Source organism: Hyperolius riggenbachi, chromosome 3 (genome assembly GCF_040937935.1).
Source record: "Hyperolius riggenbachi isolate aHypRig1 chromosome 3, aHypRig1.pri, whole genome shotgun sequence".
Classification (NCBI taxonomy): Eukaryota; Metazoa; Chordata; class Amphibia; order Anura; family Hyperoliidae; genus Hyperolius; species Hyperolius riggenbachi.
The window spans coordinates 507,304,962-507,330,937 of NC_090648.1; the positions used below are offsets into that span (position 1 = coordinate 507,304,962).

Genomic DNA, 25,976 nt, shown 5'->3' on the forward strand with positions numbered 1-25,976 from the left:
ACTTCCGCAAACCCAGGACGACCAGGAGGGCAGCAAACAACGCAAGCCGCAGCTAGTACCCAAAAGGGAACGGTATCGGCAGTGTCCTTGGAGTGGGAAAATTTTCTGACACCCATGCAGCAGCAGCCCACTGAACAGCAAGCGTGCAGATCCACCTCCAAAACCGATCGCCTGGAGAAGATGGTCAAGGACTACATGTCAGATGACGTAGCTGTGTCGAACAATCCATCTGCACCCTTCAACTATTGGGTATCGAAGCTAGACACCTGGCACGAACTGGCAATGTACGCAATAGAGGTGCTGGCTTGCCCGGCAGCCAGCGTTATGTCGGAACGCTGTTTCAGTGCTGCCGGAGGCATCATCACAGATCGGCGTATCCGCCTCTCTACAGAAAATGCAGACCGTCTGACTCAAATTAAAATGAATCAATCCTGGATTGGAAATGACTACGCAACACTCCAGGACCCCAACCAAGTAACATGACCAATGAACATCTGGGATGGTGTAGCGTTTCCGGTCCCTGTGTATTGAACCTCTCATCTGTATTACATTTATGACTGCATGGCGGCAAAAAGCATTGCTGCTATATCCGCACGCTTTTTGTCCTCATGCAAGGCCTGGGTTGTTGTGTCTCAAAAACCGTGGCCTTCTCCTCCTGCGCCTGCTCCTGTTCCATCACGTCTGCTGCTGCTGGGTTAGCGTTGCCGCGTGGTCCCTGTTTATTGAACCACTTATCTTTATTACATTTATGACTGCATGGCGGTACAAAGCATGCTATCCGCACGCTTCTTGTCCTCATGCAAGGCCTGGGTTGTTGTGTCTCACAAAGCGTGGCCTTCTCCTCCTGCGCCTCCTCCTGTTCCATCATCTGTGCTGCTGCTGGGTTAGCGTTACCGGTCCCTTTTCCTGGAACCTCTTATATGTATTACATTTATGACTGCATGCCGACAAAAAACATGTTACCTGTGCAAAGAAAACAGACATTTCCCGCATTTAAAAGACAGTTTTCCCTTTGAAACTTTAAAATCGATTTTCTCAAAAACTATAAGCTCTTTTTGCTATTTTTTTTTCCTCTTGTACCCACTCCCAAGGTGCACATACCCTGTAAATTTGGGGTATGTAGCATGTAAGGAGGCTTTACAAAGCACAAAAGTTCGGGTCCCCATTGACTTCCATTATGTTCGGAGTTCGGGTCGAACACCCGAACATCGCGGCCATGTTCGGCCTGTTCGGCCCGAACCCGAACATCTAGATGTTTGCCCAACACTAGCCAGAAGCAGTCTTTGTAGGTTTTAAAATTTGCCTTCCCTATGTTCACGACATCTCTGTTTGTGGATGATTTGATTCTGGGGCCGGGGTGTATATTTTTCACCAATAAGTTTGTATATCGCTCCATCTATCGCTCCATCTTCCCCTTTCCTTCTCTGTAAGCATTTTTGGACACACTGTTGTGAATGAGCATTTCATGTTGGAAAAGAGTAAGGTCTGTATAGTTTTTGTAATATTTCATTTTAATTACTTTTAGGTTCAGTACTAAAATAAAAATGGCAGGTGGAGTTTTACAACTGAGACCAATAACCTCACTGTCCCACAGACTGCAGAGTGACTCACACAGGAGGGGACTGACACACATCTCTGTCTCAGCCTATTAAATTAAGCAGGGTTACCTCCCAGTTACTTCAAAGTGAACTTTTCTACAAACTCCACACGACAAGCAATGAAAGGTATAGCGAGGAGTCTAATACTTCATACACACTTGAGATAAAAGTCTTTGGAAAAGGCAATATCACAGACCAATTTTACCCCTTTCCAGTAGTATGAGAGCCATACTCTACACAGTCTATTCTATGGAGCTGCACTCCCCATCAGACAGAGATCTTACCCCCTTCCATGTAGTATGAGAGCCATACTCTACACAGTCTATTCTATGGAGCTGCACTCCCCATCAGACAGAAATCTTACCCCCTTCCATGTAGTATGAGAGCCATACTCTACACAGTCTATTCTATGGAGCTGCACTCCCCATCAGATAAAATCTTTGCAAGATGCTGCACACAAAGATGCTGTACAGACACAACAGATCAGTATCTGCAAAAGATCTGTTCCTGCAAAATATCCATTCCTGCAAAATGCATTCATAGTCTATGAGATCTGCAGATCCTCATACACACCTTGTTTAACAGACTTCATCTGCATATCTGGCAATCATCTGCAGATCTGAAAATCCATCCTGGTGGATCTGATCTGCAGATGATCTGCAGATGATTGTCTGTTAAACAAGGTGTGTATGAGGATCTGCAGATCTCATAGACTATGAATGCATTTTGCAGGAACTGATCTGTTGCATGTGTACAGTATCTTTGTGTGCAGCATCTTGCAAAGATTTTATCTGATGGGGAGTTCAGCTCCATAGAATAGACTGTGTAGAGTATGGCTCTCATACTACATGGAAGAGGGTAAAATTGGTCTGTGATCTTGACTTTTCCAAAGACTTTTATCTCAAGTGTGTATGAAGCATGAGGCCTGGAACCCACTGAAAAACGCAAACGCAAAACGCAACCGCTAGCGTTTTGTCTGAGCGGTTTGCAAGCGGATTCATGCGCGTTTTGGGTTGTGTTTTGCAACATTGTATTTTTTTCCCCAGCGGGTGCCTAGCGTTTTGCGTTTTTATCCTGATTGGTCCTGTGAATTATTTTTCATTTTGTTACAGTGTGCTTAACCGCAAAACGCTAGCAAAACCGCTCAGTTTAGGTTTTGCTGAGCGTTTCCGCTAGCGGTTCAATACTTTACATTGAAGCGCTAACGCTCCCAAAATGCTGCATGTCCTGCAGTTGCGTTTCTGAGAAACGCAAACGCTCCTGTGGAAGTTGCCCCATCCATTAACATTAGCCCAGCGTTTTGGCAAACTGCTAGCGTATCGCAGTGCTGCCAAAACGCTGCCAAAAGCGCTCCTGTGGGTTCCAGCCCTGAGTGTTACATAGTAGTAACTCTCTGTTGCTAAATTCTGAATTAGGTTGCCAAAGGGCCATGTGAAAATTCAAACTTCTGAAAAATTATATTTTAACGCAATCGTTATTATGATATGTCATTTCTCAATGATGCATCATTTTCTGAAAATAAAAATTGCCCACACATTAGTGGATTCCGAATGTCATTTTGCCTCACTTGCCAAAATGACACAAACATGACACAGAATCAAAATTACCCCCATGAAAACATAAAGCGGGATTGTCAGCCATAAAATCAAATTCCATTTACCCACTGCTCTGTGTTTATTATGTAGTCTACATCCTGACCCTGCACTGCAAGCATTCCAATATAATCATAAATGTGTCTGCTGTAATTATTCTTATCTCAGCTCTATTTTGGTACATTGACGGGGAGAGGGAAGCTTGTTATTTAATTATTTATGTATTTATATAGCGCCGACATATTACGCAGCGCTGTACAGAGTGTATTGTCTTGTCACTAACTGTCCCTTAGAGGGGCTCAAAATCTAAGCCAGGCATGGGAAAACTTGGCCCTCCAGCTGTTAAAGAACTACAAGTCCCACAATGCATTGCAGCAGTCTGAGAGCCACAGTCATGACTCATAAAGGCAAATGCATTGTCGGACTTGTAGTTCCGTAACAGCTGGAGGGCCAAGTTTGCCAATGCCTGATCTAGTCCCTACCATAGTCATATGTATCATATGACTATGTATCGTATATATCGTATGTATCGTAGTCTAGGGCTAATTTCAGGGGATGCCAATTAACTTATCTGTATGTTTGTGGAATGTGGGAGGAAACCAGAGTGTTCTGAAGGAAACCCACACAGACACGGGGAGAACATACAAACTCCTTGCAGATGTTGACCTTCTTCCCCTCCCACATTCCTGCTCCTCACTGATTGGCTGAGGGCAGTTCAGTGTGACACGAGGCTGAGAAGGGAAATACACCTCACCCCTCTGCAGAAACTGCTGAAATACGATCTATGCTGTGCTCACATGTGTTTACAAAGCAAGCTAGACATGACAGTGCTGTTTCTAGGGGGAAAAAAAGTAAGGGCTGGAACCCACTAGAGCGATTTTTTTTTTGAGCATTTAGGTAGGTTTTCAAAACGCTAGCGATTTCCCTAACCGCTCAGCTAATGTTAATGGATGGGCCAAATTCCACTGGAACGACTGCGATCACCAAAATCACAAACGCAGAACATGCGGCATTTGTGAGCAGTAGCGTTTTGCGTTAGCGTTTCTGCAATGTAAAGTATATAAATGCTGGTGTAATCGCTCATCAAAACCTACACAGAGCGATTTGCTAGCATTTTTAAATTACTGCACAGTGAAAAAAAAATGAAAATTAATTGAAAGGACTAATCAGAATTAAAATCGCAAATCGCTACGCAATAGCTGGCAAATAGCTTACACTTTTTAATCGCTGCCAAAATCGCCAGAAAACTCATGAAATCGCTTACAAAACGCTCTTTAAAAATGCTAGCTATTCCGATAGCGATTTGCGATTTGTAGTGGGTTCCAGGCCTAAGGGAAGAAATTCACAAAACTGACACTACCCACTAAGATCAACACTAGCAAGGTAAAATGTGACTGTAATTTAAAGGGGTCCAGTGATCCCTGTACAGACATGTAGGGCTTGTTCACACGAAGGGCGTTTTCGCCTTTTTTAAGAACTGGTGAAATTGCTGTAAAAACACTTGTGCAATGCTTCCCTATGAGAGTGTTCACATTTGTGCCGTTCGATTCCGATCCGCTCACCAAAGAGCTGCCTGTACCATTTTTGTGGCGATTTGCCTCAATGGCAGGTATAGGGAAATTGCAAAGTGCATGTTATAGCGATTTCCCCAGCGCTTTCATGATTAAATACATTGGGCTTGATCCACTAAAGCATGCTAGCACAGTTAGCACGCCTAAAAGCTTTGCACGTGCAAACTAGGGTGCTAAGTAGTTTGCACAGCAAAGCTGTTACTAATTGCGTGGCATTTTATCGCTCGCACCGCGTTATGCTGCGCCATACGCTCCGTTCACGTGCAAATCAGCCGCTTCGCATACAAAGTATGCTTATCACACTACTTAGCACACGAAGTGGCTGATTTAGCACGCGAAGCGTTGTGCGCGAAACTTTGCACGCACAAAACTTTTGTGCGCATATAAGCGCGTGCAAAGCCAGTTTGCACGTACTAAGTGGCTTTTCATTGGCGTGCTAACACTTAACACACTTTAGTGAATCAAGCCCTTTATATTTATTCTTTTCCGGATCAATGAGCTCACTTCCTGACTGAACAGACAAATCGCTCTGCAAAAGCGCTTAGAAAAGCGGTTTACAAACAAATCATAAGCACGCAGGTAAGCAACGGGAAGCGCTTAAAAAAAATCACTCACAAAATTGCAAAACGCTGGCGTCAGCGATTGCGATTTTAGATGTGAACAAAGCCGTACTGTCCTGTGGAGAGGATAGGGGTGAGAGCGATAGAAAGCTTTCTATGCAGGGAGTGCAAGTGTAGAGAGTGGTGAGATAACAAACTGAGAGGAACAACACAGAGACAACAGGAGCCTCGATGCTGCAATAAAATCCCAACAATATGCAATAAGGTCATGTAAAACGAGGTTCTCGCAAAGGAAGGTTGCAGTTGGGCAATCAACCACTGCAGGAAGGTGGAAACAGTGGCAGCGCCACGCTGGGGCTTACCCAGGCTTCAGCCCCAGCTGGCAACGTATCAGAACCCTCTAAAGCCCCCCCCCCCCCCCCTCTGACAGTGTCATTACCAGTCACTCACTCACGTACAACGCCCCAGCCCGGGTAATTGTGCCTGCATGGCTGCCAGCATCTGAGCCGCCCGCAAGGGTACGTTCGTCGTGGCGTATAAATTTGTGTCATGTGACCCGCCCCCCCCCCCCCCCCCCCCCCGTGAGCCCCGCCTGCCAGCTTTTGTGCCCCCTTTGAGCCCCCCCCAAAAATCTGAAGCTGGAGCCGCCACTGGGTGGAAAGGCACAAACCCGACTCCACTCGGTGTCCAGCCCAGGTTACCCCTGGATGCGGTTTAACTCTTGGTAAAGGATAACCAAAAGGTCAAATAATGGTTGAACCACCAAAGACCAATTAGAACACCCCTCCAGAGGAGGGTGGAAAGATGGAAAGACACAGGGGGGAGAGAGGCACCCAAGATAGGATAAAACTGAGTTAAAAACAATAAAAGGAAAAAAAAAGTCTGAAGCCAAATAAATTACCTCTTTTTATTGCCCAGTTATGTTAAGCATTAAGATCAAAGCTGATTCGCCGCATTCACGTGGCAGAACGAGGTATTTATACCCCCGAAATCCCTGTGAAAAAAATTCTCCGACCGCTTCCTGGTCGAGGCAGAGCTTTGCGTTGTACCTCTGTCTACAGTCCAGTCAATCTCCGCCTCTCCCCGCCCCTCTCAGTCTACTTTCACTGAGGGGCAGGGAGAGGCAGAGATTGACTGGACTGGAGGCAGGGCTACTGCACACAGCTCTGCCTCCCTCGGGCAGCAAAATCCATGACCTGGAAAAGTTGTGGAATTTTGCCCGGAGGATTTTGGGGGGATAAATACCTCGTTCTGCCGCGCCGTTGCGGCAAACCAGCTTTGATCGTAATGCTAAACATAACTGCAATAAAAAGAGGTAATTTATTTGGCTTCAGACTTAATAAATAACAATTTTTTTTATATGCACTGGCAATGCGTTTCGTAGGTACTAGCCCTTTTCCTCAGGCCGATTAATGTGCCAAAGGAGAATCTAAGCCATGAAAAAGGCACCTCCTTATAGCCTGAGGGTGGGTGCACACATAACATAACTTGGAAGGTTGCGTTTTAGGTCATGTGCGTTTTTTTGTGTGTGCGTTTTTGCTGCTTTTTGCTGCATTTTTATAGCATTTTTGGTGCATTTGCGTTAGTGTTTTTTTTTTTTACCACAGATGCGTTTTTCAAGCATTTTGCATGCGTTTTAAGGTATTTGTGGTTCGCATATACCAAACGCATATGCGTTTTCCAATCGCGTTTTATGCAAATAACTAGGAAGACAACAGGAAGCGGAAATATATCACAAAACAATTTTTTTTCAAAACGCATATAAAAATGCATGTAAAACGCACGAAAAACGTACATACAATTGCGTTTCCATTGACTTTCATTATGTGCGTTTTTTATATGCGTTTTTTCCTGCGGCCCATAGACTTCCATTAGTGGTAAAAACGCATAGTTTTCCGCAATGCTTGCATTTCTGTTAGGTGTGCACCTAGCCTGAAGATATCAGACTGTGTCTTCATGTAAATGGAAGTATAAGAACATATATACCAGGACTAACAAAAAAAACAAAAGCAAAAAAAACATAATGGTGGGGTTTACCATAGCATACAGTATACAATGCCACGGCCAATAGCGGTCTAGTCAGGGCAGTTTCTAGGCCAAATTGCACCCAGGGCAAGGGTGTAAAAATTGGGCCCCCTTCCCATCGCCCCTGTGGATTCGTGAACCCTTATTCTTTAGGGACAGTCACACAGCCACAGGTCACAAGTAGATCTGCCTACTTACTAGTGACCAGCCGTTCATCCAGGAGGAAGCAGGAACCAGGATAACACACAGGCAAAGAGAGCCCGGAAAGCCGACTCCTCGATGGGCGCCGCGCACTGACAGCCTGCAGTACCGCTACAGGACATCAGGTGTCATCACACGGTGGTGACAGCCTGCAGTACCACTACAGGACATCAGGTGTCATCATGCGGTGGTGCAGTACCGCTACAGGACATCAGGTGTCATCACGCGGTAGTGACAGCCTGCAGTACTGCTACAGGCCATCAGGTGTCATCACGCGGTGGTGACAGCCTGCAGTACCGCTACAGGACATCAGGTGTCATCACGCGGTGGTGACAGCCTGCAGTACTGCTACAGGCCATCAGGTGTCATCACGCGGTGGTGACAGCCTGCAGTACTGCTACAGGACATCAGGTGTCATCACGCGGGGGGGGGGGGGGTGACAGCCTGCAGTACCGCTACAGGACATCAGGTGTCATCACGCGGTGGTGACAGCCTGCAGTACCGCTACAGGACATCAGGTGTCATCACGCGGTGGTGACAGCCTGCAGTACCGCTACAGGACATCAGGTGTCATCACACGGTGGTGACAGCCTGCAGTACCGCTACAGGACATCAGGTGTCATCACGCGGTGGTGACAGCCTGCAGTACCGCTACAGGACATCAGGTGTCATCACACGGTGGTGACAGCCTGCAGTACCGCTACAGGACATCAGGTGTCATCACGCGGTGGTGACAGCCTGCAGTACCGCTACAGGACATCAGGTGTCATCACACGGTGGTGACAGCCTGCAGTACCGCTACAGGACATCAGGTGTCATCACACGGTGGTGACAGCCTGCAGTACCGCTACAGGACATCAGGTGTCATCACGCGGTGGTGACAGCCTGCAGTACCGCTACAGGACATCAGGTGTCATCACGCGGTGGTGACAGCCTGCAGTACCGCTACAGGACATCAGGTGTCATCACACGGTGGTGACAGCCTGCAGTACCGCTACAGGACATCAGGTGTCATCACACGGTGGTGACAGCCTGCAGTACCGCTACAGGACATCAGGTGTCATCACGCGGTGGTGACAGCCTGCAGTACCGCTACAGGACATCAGGTGTCATCACACGGTGGTGACAGCCTGCAGTACCGCTACAGGACATCAGGTGTCATCACGCGGTGGTGACAGCCTGCAGTACCACTACAGGACATCAGGTGTCATCACGCGGGGGTGACAGCCTGCAGTATTGCTACAGGCCATCAGGTGTCATCACGCGGTGGTGACAGCCTACAGTACCGCTACAGGACATCAGGTGTCATCACACGGTGGTGACAGCCTGCAGTACCACTACAGGCCATCAGGTGTCATCACGCGGTGGTGACAGCCTGCAGTACCACTACAGGACATCAGGTGTCATCACGTGGTGGTGACAGCCTGCAGTACCGCTACAGGACATCAGGTGTCATCACGCGGTAGTGACAGCCTGCAGTACCGCTACAGGACATCAGGTGTCATCATGCGGTGGTGACAGCCTGCAGTACCGCTACAGGACATCAGGTGTCATCGCGCGGTAGTGACAGCCTGCAGTACCGCTACAGGACATCAGGTGTCATCACGCGGTGGTGACAGCCTGCAGTACCGCTACAGGACATCAGGTGTCATCACGCGGTAGTGACAGCCTGCAGTACCGCTACAGGACACCAGGTGTCATCACGCGGTGGTGACAGCCTGCAGTACCGCTACAGGACATCAGGTGTCATCACGCGGTAGTGACAGCCTGCAGTACCGCTACAGGACATCAGGTGTCATCATGCGGTGGTGACAGCCTGCAGTACCGCTACAGGACATCAGGTGTCATCACGCGGTAGTGACAGCCTGCAGTACCGCTACAGGACATCAGGTGTCATCATGCGGTGGTGACAGCCTGCAGTACCGCTACAGGACATCAGGTGTCATCACGCGGTAGTGGCAGCCTGCAGTACCGCTACAGGACACCAGGTGTCAATTCGAATTTTTGCCATTTTCTCTTTAAAAATGCTAGTTTAGATTTAAAAAATATTGCCTGATGCTCCTAAATGGACTGAAACGGCCCGGCAGGCAGGAAGGGGTGGTGCAAAATTGGAAAAAAACGAGATCAACAATCTTATGCAACAAATTAGCCTGGCAAAATTACTGCATCTGGGTTATTAGAGAAAGGATAACAAAAACGCATACAAAAATAAATAAAGAGGCTGATTGCATCATAACTGGCTTAATAGGATCCTTAAAAATAAGCACCGTCGGCGGCACAAATGTAGGCGGCTTATGCAATTGGCCTGAATTGGTGCGACCGCGGTTCTGCAGGACTCTCCGTGCCGTACGGGCGAGGAAGGCTGATTCATTACCGTACAAAAGCCTTGCCTAAAATATGCCGTATGAAAAGAGCCCAGGAGCCAGATTAACATCAGAACAACGGGCAATACAAAACCGTGCGTATTTATTAACGCTCGCCGCGACATCAAAGAGATGCGTGAACAATGCTGAACGCTGACGATATTCTATGGAGAGCATAGAAAACCGGCACACAGGCAGCTGCAACAATTAAAAGTGCACCTGTCATTTGGCAACAAGGGCTATGGAGGCTGATTATTTCCTTTAACCTCCCTGGCGGTTAATTTTTTTTGCCAAATTGGCAAAAAAACTTTTTTTTTTAATTTTTTTTTTTTTGTTTCATGTAAAGCTACCAGAGTGGTAGCTACATGAAACACCACTAGAGGGCGCATGTGTCCCTCTAGTGCGATCGTCGCCGGCATCTATAGCAAACAGGGGAACGCGTATACAACGCGTTCCCCTGTTTGGCTTCTCCTGTCGCCATGGCGACGATCGGGATGACGTCATGGACGTCAGCCGATGTCCTGACGTCAGACACCTCCGATCTAGCCCATAGCGCTGCCCGGAACTCATTGGTCTGGGCAGCGCAGGGCTCTGGCGGGGGGGGGGGGGCCTCTTTCGCCGCTGCGTGCGGCCGATCGCCGCAGAGAGGCGGCGATCAAGCTGTGCGCGCGGCTAGCAAAGTGCTGGCTGCGCGCACAGCAATTTACAGAATAAAAATCGCCCCACCAGGGGCTGAGATCTCCCCCTGCGCGGCATAGCCCGAGCTCAGCTCGGGCTTACCGCCAGGGAGGTTAAAGGATACCCGAGGTGACTTGATGAGATAGACATGTGTATGTACAGTGCCTAGAACACAAATAACTAGGCTGTGTTCCTTTTTTTCTTTCTCTGTCTGAAAGAATTAAATATTAGGTATGTAAGTGGCTGACTCAGTCCTGACTCAGACAGGAAGTGACTACAGTGTGACCCTCACTGATAAGAAATTCCCCTTTTTATCTCTTTCTTGCTCGCAGAAGCCTTTTACTGCCAGGAAAGTGTTTTATAGTTTAAATTTTTTATCAGTGAGGGTCACACTGTAGTCACTCAACATCACTGCCAGCAATGCCAGCACAGCATCACCACCAGCCAGGCCAGCATAGCATAGCATAACCACCAGCCAGGCAGTCCAGCATAACCGTCAGCCGAGTACAGCGCACAGGCCAGTCTGCCGAAGACAAGACAGAAGCCAGGTGAGGGGCTTATATATGTGAAATACTGCCTATCGAATATATTTAAGTTACACCACTGCTATGTTCATGTACATTTGGCCCCACCTATGACCACGCCCACTTTCCGTGTCATGGCCCCACCCATTTTTTTTGCTGTGGCGCGCAAATTCCACTGGAGCTATTGCGATTACTAAAATCGCAAATGCAGGACATGCAGCATTTTTAGTGTTTGCATTTCTGCAATATAAAGTATATAAAGGCTGGTGTAATCGCTCACTAAAACCTACACAATAGCTGGCAAAACGCTTACACTTTTTAAAACCGCAACCCAAATCGCCAGAAAAAGCTCATGAAATCGCTTACATTACGCTCATACAAAAACGCTAGCAATTGCGATCAGTGATAGCGATTTGTAGTGGTTTCAAGGCCTAAGGGCCTGTTCACACTATGAGCGTTTCCGATATTTTTTTTTAAGCACTGGAAGCTCTTGTACAATGATTTCTTATGTTCACATGAGCGCGTTTTGATAATATTAAAATCACAAGTGCGCTACATATAGCACTTTCTGAGCGCTTTGGCTCAATGGAAGGTATAGGGAAATCGCGAAGCACTTGAAAAATCGCTTTGTATTGCGATTTCCCGAGCGCTTTTATGAATACACTAGTAAAAAGGCCCGCCCGTTAAAAGACAGGCGCTAGCTAACAGCCGCTACCCCCTGCAATGCGCGCACATACGCGTTCCGCTTGCTCATTCCCCACCACTGCCTGAAGTATAGGCACACAGGGAGCTGCTTGCTTGGCAGTTGGAAAAAGCTGTTATTTCCCACAATGCAATGAGAACCTCTGTGAAACACACACAGCAAACTGTCAGATCCGCCCTGTGTCTTAACTGCCCTGGCTGCGCACATGCTCAGTACAAAAAAGCAAGGGACACACAACCATTCAGTTGATGACGCAGGGACACTTGCATTTTATTGTATAGGATACATTGTATTTATTCATTTACGGGTCACAGAGTTAACTTCCTGACTGAGGTCAAGAAGTGAAAATCGTAATCGCTTAGCAAAAGCTCTTACAAAAGCGCCTAAGTGCAAAGCGCAGGGAAAAGCGCTTTTCAGTAAAAAAAAGCTCAATAAATCGCTAAGCGCTTGCGATAGCGCTGGGGACGGGTTTTATAATGTGAACAAAGACTAAGAGCCGGGATCCAAATAGAGCGATTTTGGCAGCATTTTTTGGATCGCCAAAAATCGCCGGCAATTAAAAAAAAAAAAAGCTTTGCAAATGTATTTAAATGGTGGGGAGCCCACTAGTGCGATTGCAATTAGATTCATTTGTAATCGAAGGACATGCAGCGTTTTGTGGCGTTTGTGCGCAATGCTATGCGTAGAAGCGCTGCAAAATCACTTTAAAAAAGTGATGGGGAGGGGGGAAGAGATGGCAAGCATTTTGATTTCTAAATAAAGTTGATTATACTTACTGAGTATTCCAATGTCTGGCTTCTGCCCATAGCCCCGTCGGAGAGGTCACGGGCGTTTCTCTGACGGAAGTCAGACATCGGCACACCTGGTAAGTATAATAACGTTTATTCAAAAAGGAAAAAAAAAAGCTAATCGGAAATGCTGTACAGTTTACTGTTCATTGCTTCCAATCGGAGGGAAACGCAACGGCAAACGGCCTAGGTCACGCTGCACAAGGTGCTTGTGCAATTTAAAAGCGTTGCAGCGATTCCTAGGGGGTTAAAGCCCCAGTGGTTTATTTACCCTTCTCTGCTTTTGCGTGATGTTTTCCAGCTCCTGCTCTTTTCTCTGCAGCTTCTCTTCCATCACGTGGCTCCGGGTCTGATAGCGCTCAGTGTCCTGGGAAAAGAGAGAGAAGATGGTGAGGAGGAGGTTCAACAGTAGGCAGTAGACGAGGCACCAATCCATGCAATTGAGGTTTATTGTGGAATCAGCAACATAGGCATACAGGCCCGGATTTACCTCACAGGAGCCTATAGGCACAGATATCCTGGCACCTTAGAACTTGCCCTCCATGAACCTACAAACCCCCAAACTGCTCTGCAAGTGTGCTGGCTGTCCATGCTGTCACAGCTCTCACTTGACTTCCCATGCTCATCGTAAGTAGCTACATCAGTATAAAGTAGCCAGAAGTACCCTCTGTATTAAGTAGCTAGAGGTTCCCCTGACTGAAGGAAGATCTCGTCAGTGGAATGCCAAAAGCAGGGTGAGTAACCTCTCATTTACACTCTCATCAGGACTGTGCATAGGGAAGGAGGGAGGGAGGGGCTCGCGGAGGGGAGTGAGCCGCCTTTCCATCATCAGGTGCCTGTAGTGCCTAATGGTAAATCCGTCCCTGTAGGCATACCAGAGCGTATAGGTACAAAGACACCGGCCTAACAGTCGTTTCGCGGGAATCTTGCCTATGGATTTCAGCATGAAATCTTGTGGGAATCGGCCTAGTGACTCCACCTCGTCACCTCGCTGCCTCTGGCGCTGTCCCCACCAGTGAAAAATGTGGCCCCCGGTGCCCCGTGCATGAATATCACATGCACATCCCCCCCCCCCTCCCCTTTACTTCATTGGTTTCGCTGTGGTAGGCGGATTGACTTTATCGGCGGTAAAAAGTCGCCCACGATGGTGGGTTGACTACTTGGTTTGGACTATTGAAGACTGATTTCAATACTAGTCTAAAGTCTGGATTGTTTGGAATAAGTATGGATTGATACAATTTTGATATTGTTGATCTGTAAGTTATTGTTTCAAGTTTTAATATATTTAAAAAAAAAAAAACAATAGACAGAGCCTACGGCCAATTTTCATCCAACCTGGTTGTCTGTGTCTTATTAATTATTCTGAAAGATTATACACTGTCTATGCCACATAAATTACCATGAGGCCCCTTTACACCCAGAAAAAGCCTTGGACCTTTTACACATTCCATCTTACATCTTCGTTGAGCATTTGATACATTCCCCTTTCATTGTTCTTTTGTAAATCCTTTCTTTATAAGATTTTAATAAGGGGGAAAATAACATTGCATTTGGCTTTAGATTTCAGAAAGGATGAAAAATGTCTAAATCTGATTTTTATATTTTTTTTTACCAAATGACTGAATCCGATGAAAACCACATTATATAGATTTTCCTTTCTTTTGATCTCTCGCTGTTCGGCTATTGCTCACGGTAGCGTTAAGAGCTCTGTAGAAATCCGGAAGAACTCCGCGGTAATCATCGCCGATAGCAACGGGCGGGGGAGACACAGCGGAGTCTATCCCTCCCGATTTCAAGTGTATGTTCCATACTATGACTCAATGAAGCCATATTTCCCGGAAAGCAAAAAAAAAACCTTCCAAGCGTTCCATTAGCAGACTACCACACTCTTTAGCTCAAGTGCATTAGGCTGTAATTGTGTTTATGAGATCAGCCCGTAATGAAAATAAAGGTAGCTCTTTTTTTTTACTAAAAAGGTTAAATGTATTCTCCAAACGTCTCAGTAAAATAAAATATAACAAAAGTGGGCACATTTCAAAACCACCGGGCACTAGAGGCTGCTGTTACAAGATAAAAGATGTGCTGCTCATTTAGAATAGTCAAGAGTTTGACTCTAACACCGCCACCTAGTGTTCTTTCGCTCAGCAAAACAAATTTTGTATGTCCTCTAATGATAGATGTTGAAATTTCGAAATCTTTAACTCTTCTGTTGATCAGGTTTAGTGAAGGCAGAAGATTGTAGAATGTGATTATCAATAAGGACAGCTTCAGAAATGTACCTGTCAGGCCTGTGCTTTTAATCAGTACCTGAGTATCCAAAGTAACACTGCACAACTGTCACATGCAGGAACAAGTGGCCTACCTGCAGGAGAAACTGCTCCTTCTCTGTCTTTATCTGCTGCTCCATCTCCTCATACAGGTTCTGTATTTCATCATCGTAAGTGGAGATTTTCCTGATAAGATAGAAAAACATACAATACAGTTGTCAAAAATGGCGTATCTTTAATGGGGTTAAAACTCTGACATTATTCAATACAAAATTAATTTCCTATTTTTTATTACCCATACAGTTATCATATTTGCTTTTGTGCACAAGTAATATTGTCTGTCTACAAATTCCCAAAGTACAGTTTATCTGCTCTGAAAGCTGCCATTGCATTTTATTGCATAGCTGCTGTATCCATATATTAAAATCTGTCTAGCAATCACATCTCAGTTGCACACATACTAGAAGCTAACTTCACTAACATTGACAACGGAATGTAAACAAAAGATAATGTCATCACCTCTTTGGATGGGGCCAGAAGCTTTACACTGAAGCAAGGAATTTTCCACTGAAGAATAACATGCTGTGTTTAACTTTTTGCATGCTGTTCTGTTACAATTTTTTTTTTTTGTGGTAGTAAATTTTATGCTGTAAATAATCTTTTAGCGTAAAGAGTAAATGCGGAGTTTCATATCGCTCTGTACACACGCTAGACCACAGTCATTGGAAACAAATGACGGTGAAAGACAGCAATTATTGTCCATGTAGACCAATCCGTCCTGGCAGATCGGTTCAGATAACAATCATTGCTAGTCCTTCCTACCGAACGTTAACAAATGATCAGCACATTTAAAGTATCAAAAGACCTTGTAGTTTTTGAGAATATAGGTTTTAAAAATGCAAAGGAAAAAAAATGTTTTTTAAACTTGGAAAATTTTTCCTTAGCATTTTTTAAATCAAGTTTCTCAAAAACTACAAGGTCTTTTTGAAAAATTACTTTTTTTTTAACTTGTTACCACTTTTCCCCTCACATAGCGATTTTGGTGACAATAGCGTGTATGGGGGCTGTGCTATTAACCGCTAGTCATCACAAAATGACATGAAAATTCCTGATTACATTTATATGCAAAATTATGATTTTTCTTGAAATTTCGCATTACGATTTCGCATCGTAAATTGCATATCAACTACGTTGATGCGAAATTTGTGCTCTTCGCTAATTACGTGCAGATAAAGAGACTGACTTCCTCAAGGCATGCTCCATCTCGTTCTTCTCCTCGTTGGCCTCTTGGAGTTGTGAAAAGACTCTCCCCAGAAACTGCTCGAAGCTCGGAAGAAGGTGCGGCTCGTCCCGTCGCAGCTCCATCCACAAACGCTTTATGGTATTTTCACTGCAATGATAACAAAAAAGTTTATTAATTCAAAAACATATTAGCAGCCCCACTCCAGAGCTGCTATCCCACGTACCTCTCCAACCTTTTACAGAAATGCACCCCTAACCATCCTCTCCTCCAGTGACCTGATAATCACTTCCTCACTCATATGCTCCTCCCCCTCACAGCTCCAGGACTTTCCTAGGGCTGCCCTCACCCTCCAGGATTCCCTCCCTCATGCCAGTAGGCTGTCTCTTACTTTTGTTCATGCATAGTTAGAACTCTTTACTGAAGAAAACGAGCAGAGAAAAAATAAAACAACCATCAGATAATGCAGCAGGCATTGAACCCTGCATCAGGACCATAATACATTCTGCTATTGTCTCTAACCCCACCTTTTAGATTGTAAGCCTCTAAGGGGCCCTCCCCCTGTAGTGTTTCCAGATTGGTCATGTGACCTCACTGCTGGACACCCCTCTCGCGAACTAGAACAGTTTTTGGGGTTGATTCATCAAGCTGCACTGCTAAAGCAGAGCAGCTTATGAGAGGAGTGCAAGCTCAGTTAAGCTGCGGGAGTGGAGCAAGCTCCTCCGAACTAATGGCCGCTACACTAAACCCGCCCTGAACCCCGGCGGTTCCAGTGGCTTTATAGGATGTTATCCCTGCATGTTGATTAGCCCAATCCGCTGCCTGTCAAGTGACAGGCAGTCCAATGGGCCAATCAAAGCGCCGGGATCACGTCCTATAAAGCCACTGGAACCGCCGGGGTTCAGGGCGGGATGAGTGGAGCAGTCATTACTTAGAAGGAGTGTGAGGTAGTTAGCAGCGCATGCAGGGCTGGTTCGCCCATGAGGCGGGGTGAAACACCTTCCTCAGGCGGAAAGTCCGGGGGGGGGGGGGCGGGACTCGCCTGGCCGTGGATGTGGGGGACTGCTGAGCTGGAGGGGGTAGCGGGCAGGAAGGGGGTATTGGGCACAGCTGCGGGGAGGGGAGGGGGGGGGGTCAGACCTCACCTGGGTCCCCTGATCTGCGCTCCCCCTCTAGCTTTTAAAATGCAGCAGCCGCCTCAATTAGTAAGAGGCAGTGGGCGGGGATGACTCACCTCTCCCGCGTTCCAGCGTACGTTCCACTGTCGTCACTTCCTGCAATGTCACCCACTGTATTGTAAATGGACGGCATTGCAGGAAGAGACGACAGTGGAACGCGGAAGAGGTGAGTCATCCCCGCCCGCTGCCTCTTATTAATAGCGGCGGCTGCTGCTCAGCTTAAGCTGGAGGGGGAGCGCAGATGGGGACCCAGGTGAGGGAGGGGAGGGCCCTACCCCCTTCCCCGCCACTGTGCCCAATACCCCTCTTCCTGCCCGCTACCCCCTCCAGCTCGGTGGCCCCCCACCCACGAATGGCGGGGGGATTGGGCGGTTTTTCACAAGTTTGCCTCTGGCGGCAAAAAGTCTAGAACCGACCCTGAGCGCATGCTACGAATGCTATGCGGGTAGCATGCGCATAACTCGCGCTCCTCTCATTCACCACTTGATGAATCAAACCCTTTATGTATTTTTACCAAAGACATTGAACTACCAGAGACATTTGCATGAGCTGGTTATTTGTTGTGAGCTTCTTGTATTTTTTTTTTTTTTTTTTTTTTTACTCTCAAGTTTTATTAAACCAATAAAAGGTACATTACATGAAAGCATAGTTTTACATAGATCTTATATCAAATATGACGTAACATACCTTTACATAGCCGCATGCAAAATATGGCAAGATGAGGAAGATCCTTTATCAGCCTTCTTGTATATTTTACGTTGTATCTTAACCTCATTTATCTACGGCGTAATATGTTGGCGCTTTATAAATAGAATAAATAATAAGATAAAAATTATCTCCAAGGAAAAAACTTGGGGAAAAAAGTGAATTGGGTCAGGCCATGGTCTTCCCAGTAGTAACATATGGCTGTGAAAGGTGGTCTATAAATAAGGCCATGTGTACAAACATTGCTGCTTTGTGGGTGTGGAGAAAGCTACTGAGAGTTCCCTGGACTGCCAGAAGATCTAACCAGTCACTTACAGAAATAAGCCCAGAGTGATCACTAGAAGGGAGCTAATACTACTATTAAAACTGAAATACTTTGGTCACATAAGAAGACCGCAGAGGCAGCATTACACTGGAGCACTGGCCCCTCTGGAAATCAGTGCGTCGATAAATGGTATTATCCTGATTCAAAACTAAGCTATTAAAATAATGAATTACATGCATAGTGTTTCTCTCCCTCCTTCCACTTCCCCCTCTACATGCTTGTAGAGTTGTCAGACACAGGCAGGGGCATGGAATGATTTGTCTGTGATCTGTCCACAAAGGAGCAGCTTGCTAGCAAGTACGCCAGCCAATTAGCCAAGTACATCTGTAGGTATTTTTTTTTCCATAATAGCACCATCATTTGGACAATCTTCTCTGCTCAAAAGCCTCCGGACCATATTCAATTCACTTTTTTTCACCTGAGTTTTCTCCTAGGTGATATTTTCACAACTTGTAAATAAAATCTTTTACACCGCCAGCAAGCCAACAAATACTCAAAATAATTCGGACAGTAACCTACTTGGTGGTACTTTTTCCATTGCAATATGCTAAAAAGTTTAAAGTGAAAATGAAAAATGATCTCCTAGGAGAAAACTCAGGAGAAAGAGTGAACTGCATATGGCCCTCTGAGTTTTGTTTGAGATGTTTCCATTTGATTCCTGCTGAACTAGTTAGCCTTAATTTTATCACCAGAGTTAGGAAAACAAATATCTAAAGCTCGCCATACAAACATCGATTTTGATCACCCAAATGGGCCCCCCACCAGCCAGCCATCGTGACTCCCCAAAAACATTTGAAGCTGGGGTCACCACTGGAAGACTGGTTCTGGAGAAATCCTTGATGCTTGGAAAAATTGTGGGCAAAAGAAGAAGAGGACGACAGAGGCTAAAGGTTCGTATACACGTCCGATAAAGATCGTTAGTTACGAACGATTCGTGACGTTTACACGATATTCAAATTAGACCGAAAAGATCATTCGTAATGAACGATTGTGTAAACACGTGAACGATATAAGTATAAAGTACTGAACGACGAATGATAAAAAAATGCGTGCGCAAACGGAAGTGACGTTATGACAGGCAATAAGAACATGCGTACTACTCCACAGATAATCATTATCGGACGATCTTTGTACACACTGCAATGATTGAACGATTATCTTTCGACCGTTGAACGACTATCCGACCGTTTGATCGGTCGGATTGAACGATAACTATCGTTATCGTCCAAAAAACAATCATTGGAAAATTTGGAAGGCACGATTATCGGTCCGACTGTCGTTATCGTTCGTTTTCGAACGATCGTTATCGTACGTGTGTACTCAGCTTTAGATGGATAGACAGCATATGTAAGTTTATGAACATGCCTATGCAACAGCTGAGAGAAGCCGTGATTGAAAGAGACATCTGGTGTGCAGAAGTACAAAGAGTTGGAGCAGTGGCGTACCTAGGGAACTTGAAACAGGGTGCTGATTATTTACCACCGAACAACACACACCCCCTCACCCCCCACCCCCAAGAAAAAAACAACAACATTTTTTGATGGGAGGGTTGACGGGTTGTAGCGTTGAGCATGTTGCTGCAAATTGTGGAGGATTTTGGGGGAAAATGAGTCATCAAGATGTGGATGGAGCCAACATTTATGAAAGTCTATACTCTATACAGTGCTGCAGAAGATGTCAGTGCTATATAAATACACACTAATACTATGGTAGGACATTAGGCTATGATTATGGTAAGATTCTGAGCTCCTCTAAGGACAGTCAGAAAAGGGAGACAAATGAAAGAGGGGGGTGCATATAGGAGGAGGGGGGATAAAGAAGTAGAGGCACAAGACAAAGAACCTGGTGGGAGAGGAGAAATGGCAGGAAGACCTCTCACCAGGAATGCAGAGATCACTAGTGATGTTTGGCAGGGACATGCTGTTAAAAGAAGCCACTGAAATCTAAAAAGAGGAAATGGTCATGGGGAAGACAACAAGGTGGGAGGGGGAGCTGGGAAAAGCGGTAAGATTACCTCAAATCAAACTAATCTAAATTGCCTGTATCTGCTTACTACAGAAATCGGCTGTCAGCAACTGTATCACGGGCTTCTGCAACAGCAGACTGCCCTGCATTATCGATTAATTACTCTGATCAGGCTAAATAATCAAGTCTAGGGCACTCTGGTATTACAGCAGCAGTGCACATGGCTACTAATGACAGGCTACTTCTGAAGCACTAAGCACATCCTGCCACCTCTCCCTGCTAATGTCCCAGCTGCAGCACAGCAATCATTCTCTCTACTCACCCTGCTGCTCTGCACATTCACTCACTGCAGACTGTGTGTAGAGAGCGAGGAGACACCTTGCCCACGGGACAGGAAGGGTGCTACATCTAGTGCAGGATTTTCCTGAATGTTGCCCGAACTATAAAAAAAAGGTCCCAGGTGGAAGAACACAGTGACTGAGCACCACAGTGGCACCCCTAGCCATGGCTACACCCTGCAGCCTTGTGGTAGTAGGTACGCCACTGAGTTGGAGTCGACTGAAGGAATGAGAAGGAGGAACCTTTCTCATGCTTATCTGTCTTCCTATCTTATAAAGACCCAAAACTTTTAAAGTAAACAAGTGTGAAGTTTTATTTTGTAGATGCTGAGAAGTGATTATCTGTGTTTACTGTTCAGGAACTTTGCAAGATATTATTTATTTATGATCCCCTGATTTCAGCAACTCTTTTGTGAATTAATGTCACGGAACTGAATAAACAATTTAGTCTTTAAATATATTGATGTGTTTACACTGCAGCTTCCTCTCCAGTGGGGGAGACAAGTTTAAAAGGAAGACGTCAAAAGCTAAGGAAATGTTTGAGAAGCCATAAAATTGCCATAAACACAGATCAGTGCTGCTGAAGTGTCTTTATGAAAATAAACGTTAAGGAGGAACTCCAGCCTAAACAAACATACTGTCATTAAGTTACATTAGTTATGTTAATTAAAATACATAGGTAATATAATCTCTTACACACCGTGTTTTAAAAGAACAGTCAAATTTTTGTGATTTCATAAGGGCAGCCATCTTTTCGGTTGAAAGGAGGTGACAGGGAGCATGAGACACAGTTCCAACTGTCCTGTGTCCTGATCACCCCTACCAGTTGCAAAGCAACGAGAACATCAACATCAGAAATCCCATCATGCTTTGCACAGCATCAGGGGAATAATGCCCGGACAGTTTTCTTGGATGGGGCAGAGCTTAGCTTATTTTCAGCTAAAAATGAGGCTTTGGCACAGCATCAGGGGAATAATGCCCGGACAGTTTTCTTGGATGGGGCCTGTTTTTCTAATCATCGCATGTTTCACTTACTCCTCCAGGAACTTGTTGGCCCCGAGGCCGTCGATCAGGTTGTAGAATTGCGTGTTCTCATCCTCCTCTTGTGTCTCCTGATTGGTCTCCTCCCATTTGGCCTTAGAGGGGTTCACAAAGTCCAGCTGGTCGGTTGCTCGCTCCCCGTTTAGAGTTTCTTGCATCATTGGGGGCTGGTCTCCATGCAGAAAGTGACCTGTGAGGGTTCAGGGGATGCAGCAATGTCATATGAGAGTGGAATTTCACCGTAACTCTCAGAGAATATTACATCATAAATAACATATAATAGATATTTTCAGGACCTCTAACCTTCAGGATTAGGACCCACTAGAGCCCTTTCAGCCGCGATTTATACTTTGTAGGAATCGCTGGCGGTTCTGAAAGCGTTTTACTGCTAAAAGTCAAAAACCATGATCACACAGGAGCTATTGGGATTTGCCAAAAACGCAATCACCCTGCATGCAGGCTTTTCGGAGTAGGGAAAAGCAGGGCTGAAAATTGCCTTCCCTGAAACCTCTATGGCATGCACATCGCTTTTAAGTGGCAAAATCGCTCTAAAAAACGGTAGCGTTTTTAGAGCGTTTTATGAATGCAAGCAGGGCCGGATTTAGGACAAGGCCCCTAGGTCATGGTCTAGGGCACCACAGGAGCAAGGGCAGTAAAGCAGCAGACTAAACTGGTGCAGCATTTGCAAGCTTGCAAATGCTGCTGCAATGCAGGGAGATCGCCTGAGCAGCCACCTTGCTCTATGCGCACGTTTGCATTGTGGCCGGTGGCTATGGACTTGGGCAGCATTGGAGACAGAAAGGAAGAGGAAGCTTCTGCACTGGAGATGAGCTGAGAAATGGGTGACTCTGATGGCTGCTGCGGTGTGAAGGCGAACTGACTACCTATACTGAAAGGGGGAGTGCGAAAAGGAGGGATTAAGGAAGTCATCTGGCTACCTGTACTGGAGGGAAAGGGGGGAGGGGTCATCTGACTACCTATACTGGGGGGTCATCAGGCTACCTATACTAGAGGGAAGGGGGGAAGGGGTCATCTGACTACCTATACTAGAGGGAAAGGGGGGAGGGGTCATCTGACTACATATACTGGGGGGTCATCAGGCTACCTATACTAGAGGGAAGTGGGAGGGGTCATCAGGCTACCTATACTAGAGGGAAGTGGGAGGGGTCATCAGGCTACCTATACTAGAGGGAAGGGGGGAGGGGTCATCTGACTACCTATACTGGAGGGAAAGGGGGGAGGAGTCATCTGACTACATATACTGGGGGGTCATCAGGCTATACTAGAGGGAAGTGGGAGGGGTCATCAGGCTACCTATACTAGAGGGAAGGGGGGGGGGGAGGGGTCATCTGACTACCTATACTGGAGGGAAAGGGGGGACAGGTCATCTGACTACATATACTGGGGGGTCATCAGGCTACCTATACTAGAGGGAAGTGGGAGGGGTCATCAGGCTACCTATACTAGAGGGAAGTGGGAGGGGTCATCAGGCTACCTATACTAGAGGGAAGTGGGAGGGGTCATCAGGCTACCTATACTAGAGGGAAGGGGGGGAGGGGTCATCTCACTAGCTATACTAAAGGGGGGAGGGCTGGTGACAGTGAACTTGGGCGGTAAAGAGTACAAATCCGGCCCTGAATACAAGTGAGTCCCAGGCCTCAGTCCGAGTACAAGCAAGGTGTCACAGGCCTGAGTGGAGAAACAGGGTTTGACCACAGTTTGCGGTATACAGACACTGGAACCAGGGAACAAGGTGCCACCTGACTATCTAAGTATACGCTAATATATACAGAATGTAACAACATACAAATATATACAGTCCAGTGATGAGCGAAAATGCAAAAAAACAATGAATTCTGATGCAGATTATTGCGGACATTTTTCCGCATAAGGGCATAAGCGTCCGCATACGAATTTTCTTGCGGATTATTGCGGACATTTTTAAGCATAAGTGTCCGCATACAATGAATTTCCAAAAACAAGGTCTGAGACACAGGGCCGGATTTGTACACTTTACCGCCCAAGGCCACCGTCACCCCCCCCCCCCCCCCCCGTATAGGTAGCCAGATGACCCCTCCCCCCTTTCCCTCCAGTATAGGAAGCCAGAGACTCCCTTAATCCCTCCTTTTCCCACCCCCTTTCAGTATAGGTAGCCAGCTCACCTTCACAGCGCAGCAGCCATCAGTGTCACTCACTCCTCCGCTCATCTCCAGTGCAGAAGCTTCCTCTTCCTTTCTGTCTCCAATGCTTCCCAAGTCCATAGCCGCCGGCCACAATGCAAACATACACAGAGAGCAAGGTGGCCGCTGGCAGCAGAGTACCCCGGTCAGGCGCTCGCCCGATCTCCCTGCATTGCAGCATTTGCAAGCTTGCAAATGCTGCATAAGTTCAGCCTGCTGCTTTGGTGCCCTTGCTCCTGTGGTGCCCTAGGCCATGGCCTAGGTGGCCTTGGCCTAAATCTGGCCCTGCTCAGACAGAATAAACAGGGTCCTCCTACACCACCTGGATTCTCCATTAGGCAGCCCGGTAATTCTGCAAGTTGGGGCGTACTGTGCATGCGTAGCCTAGCAGCGCACGCGCCCCATCGTGCTCCCGTCGCTAGGAGAGTACTTTGCGGCTTTTGCCAACTTGTGAAATTACCGGGCCGCCTAATGGAGGATCCAGGCGATGCAGGAAGGCGGCGAGGGACCGATCAGCCTGAAGGGGGCTGGAGGAAGCTCCAGGGATGTATAAAAAAAACTTTTTATTTGTCTCAGGTACCCTTTAAATAAGAACCCCCTTTATTTTTTAATTAATGTCCCAGTATATTTAGTTGTCCAATGTGATGCCAACATAATCAGAGATATTTCAGGGTGTGTTTCATCACCATTTACAGAAGCATGGGCATAGCAATCACCCCTGCGACCTCCGCCATCGCAGGGGGGGGGGGGGGGGCCCAGAGACTTTGAGGGATCCTCCACCTGCCTCTCCCCAACCGCAAGAGCAGCCAATCTGCAAAGACACCTCCCAATTCACTCACAACAACCGTGTGCTGTGATCCAGAGGTAGAGTGACCATATTTTTGTGGGTCCAACCTGGGACGGGGGGGACGGGGGGGGCGTGGGGGGGGGGGGCGCGCGCGCCGAAAAGTGGGAAGGAGTGAGGAGCACGCAGCGGCGAAGACTGGGGGAGGGGGGCTGCGGCGCGCCGAAAAAATGGGCGTGGCCATGACATTGTATGGGCGGAGCTAACGTAATGATGTAACAGCGAGGCATAAGAAAGCAGTGTTTACGCCATGATGTGGACAAACGAGACTTTGTATCATGGGTGTGCAGAAACTGTGTGATGCTAATAGTATACCGTAACCACAAAGCAGCAAACATAGCCATCTATGACCATTAAATAATAAATGCAGTAACAGTTACCCCGGACACCAGAAAATAAAAGCAATAGGCAACATGTCAGTATAAAATAAATGCAATGCGGGCAAACATGTCAGTACAAAATAAACGCAATGCGGGCAACATGTTAGTACAAAATAAACGCAATGCGGGCAAACATTTCACCAGACAATAAACGCAATGCGGGCAAACATGTCAGTACAAAATAAACGCAATGCGGGCAACATGTCAGTACAAAATAAACGCACTGCGGGCAAACATTTCACCAGAAAAGAAACGCACTGCGGGCAAACATTTCACCAGAAAAGAAACGCACTGCGGCCAAACATTTCACCAGAAAAGAAACGCACTGCGGGCAAACATTTCACCAGAAAAGAAACGCACTGCGGCCAAACATTTCACCAGAAAAGAAACGCAATGCGGGCAAACATTTCACCAGAAAAGAAACGCAATGCGGGCAAACATTTCGCCAGAAAAGAAACGCACTGCGGGCAAACATTTCGCCAGAAAAGACACGCAATGCGGGCAAACATTTCGCCAGAAAAGAAACGCACTGCGGGCAAACATTTCACCAGAAAAGAAACGCACTGCGGCCAAACATTTCACCAGAAAAGAAACGCAATGCGGCAAACATTTCGCCAGAAAAGAAACGCACTGCGGGCAAACATTTCGCCAGAAAAGAAACGCACTGCAGGCAAACATTTCGCCAGAAAAGAAACAATGCGGGCAAACAATAACATTTCACTAGAAAAGAAACAATGCGGGCAAACATTTCACCAGAAAAGAAACAATGCGGGCAAACATTTCACCAGAAAAGAAACAATGCGGGCAAACATTTCACCGGAAAAGAAACAATGCGGGCAAACATTTCACCTGGAAAAGAAACAATGCGGGCAAACATTTCACCAGAAAAGAAACAATGCGGGCAAACATT

General features: G+C 46.5%; 1 protein-coding gene across 2 annotated transcripts in view; it reads right to left on the reverse strand.

Annotated features, from left to right (window-relative positions):
- Positions 1-25,976, reverse strand: part of CRACR2A (calcium release activated channel regulator 2A) — a 181,731-nt gene that overhangs the window by 63,280 nt on the left and 92,475 nt on the right. For both annotated transcript variants that reach the window (XM_068273131.1, XM_068273130.1), the window contains exons 4-7: positions 21,657-21,852; positions 16,114-16,260; positions 14,966-15,056; positions 12,875-12,970 (exon numbers count right to left, since the gene is read on the reverse strand). In XM_068273131.1, the coding sequence (XP_068129232.1) occupies positions 12,875-12,970; positions 14,966-15,056; positions 16,114-16,260; positions 21,657-21,852 (530 nt within the window). The remainder of the gene's footprint in view (positions 1-12,874; positions 12,971-14,965; positions 15,057-16,113; positions 16,261-21,656; positions 21,853-25,976) is intronic.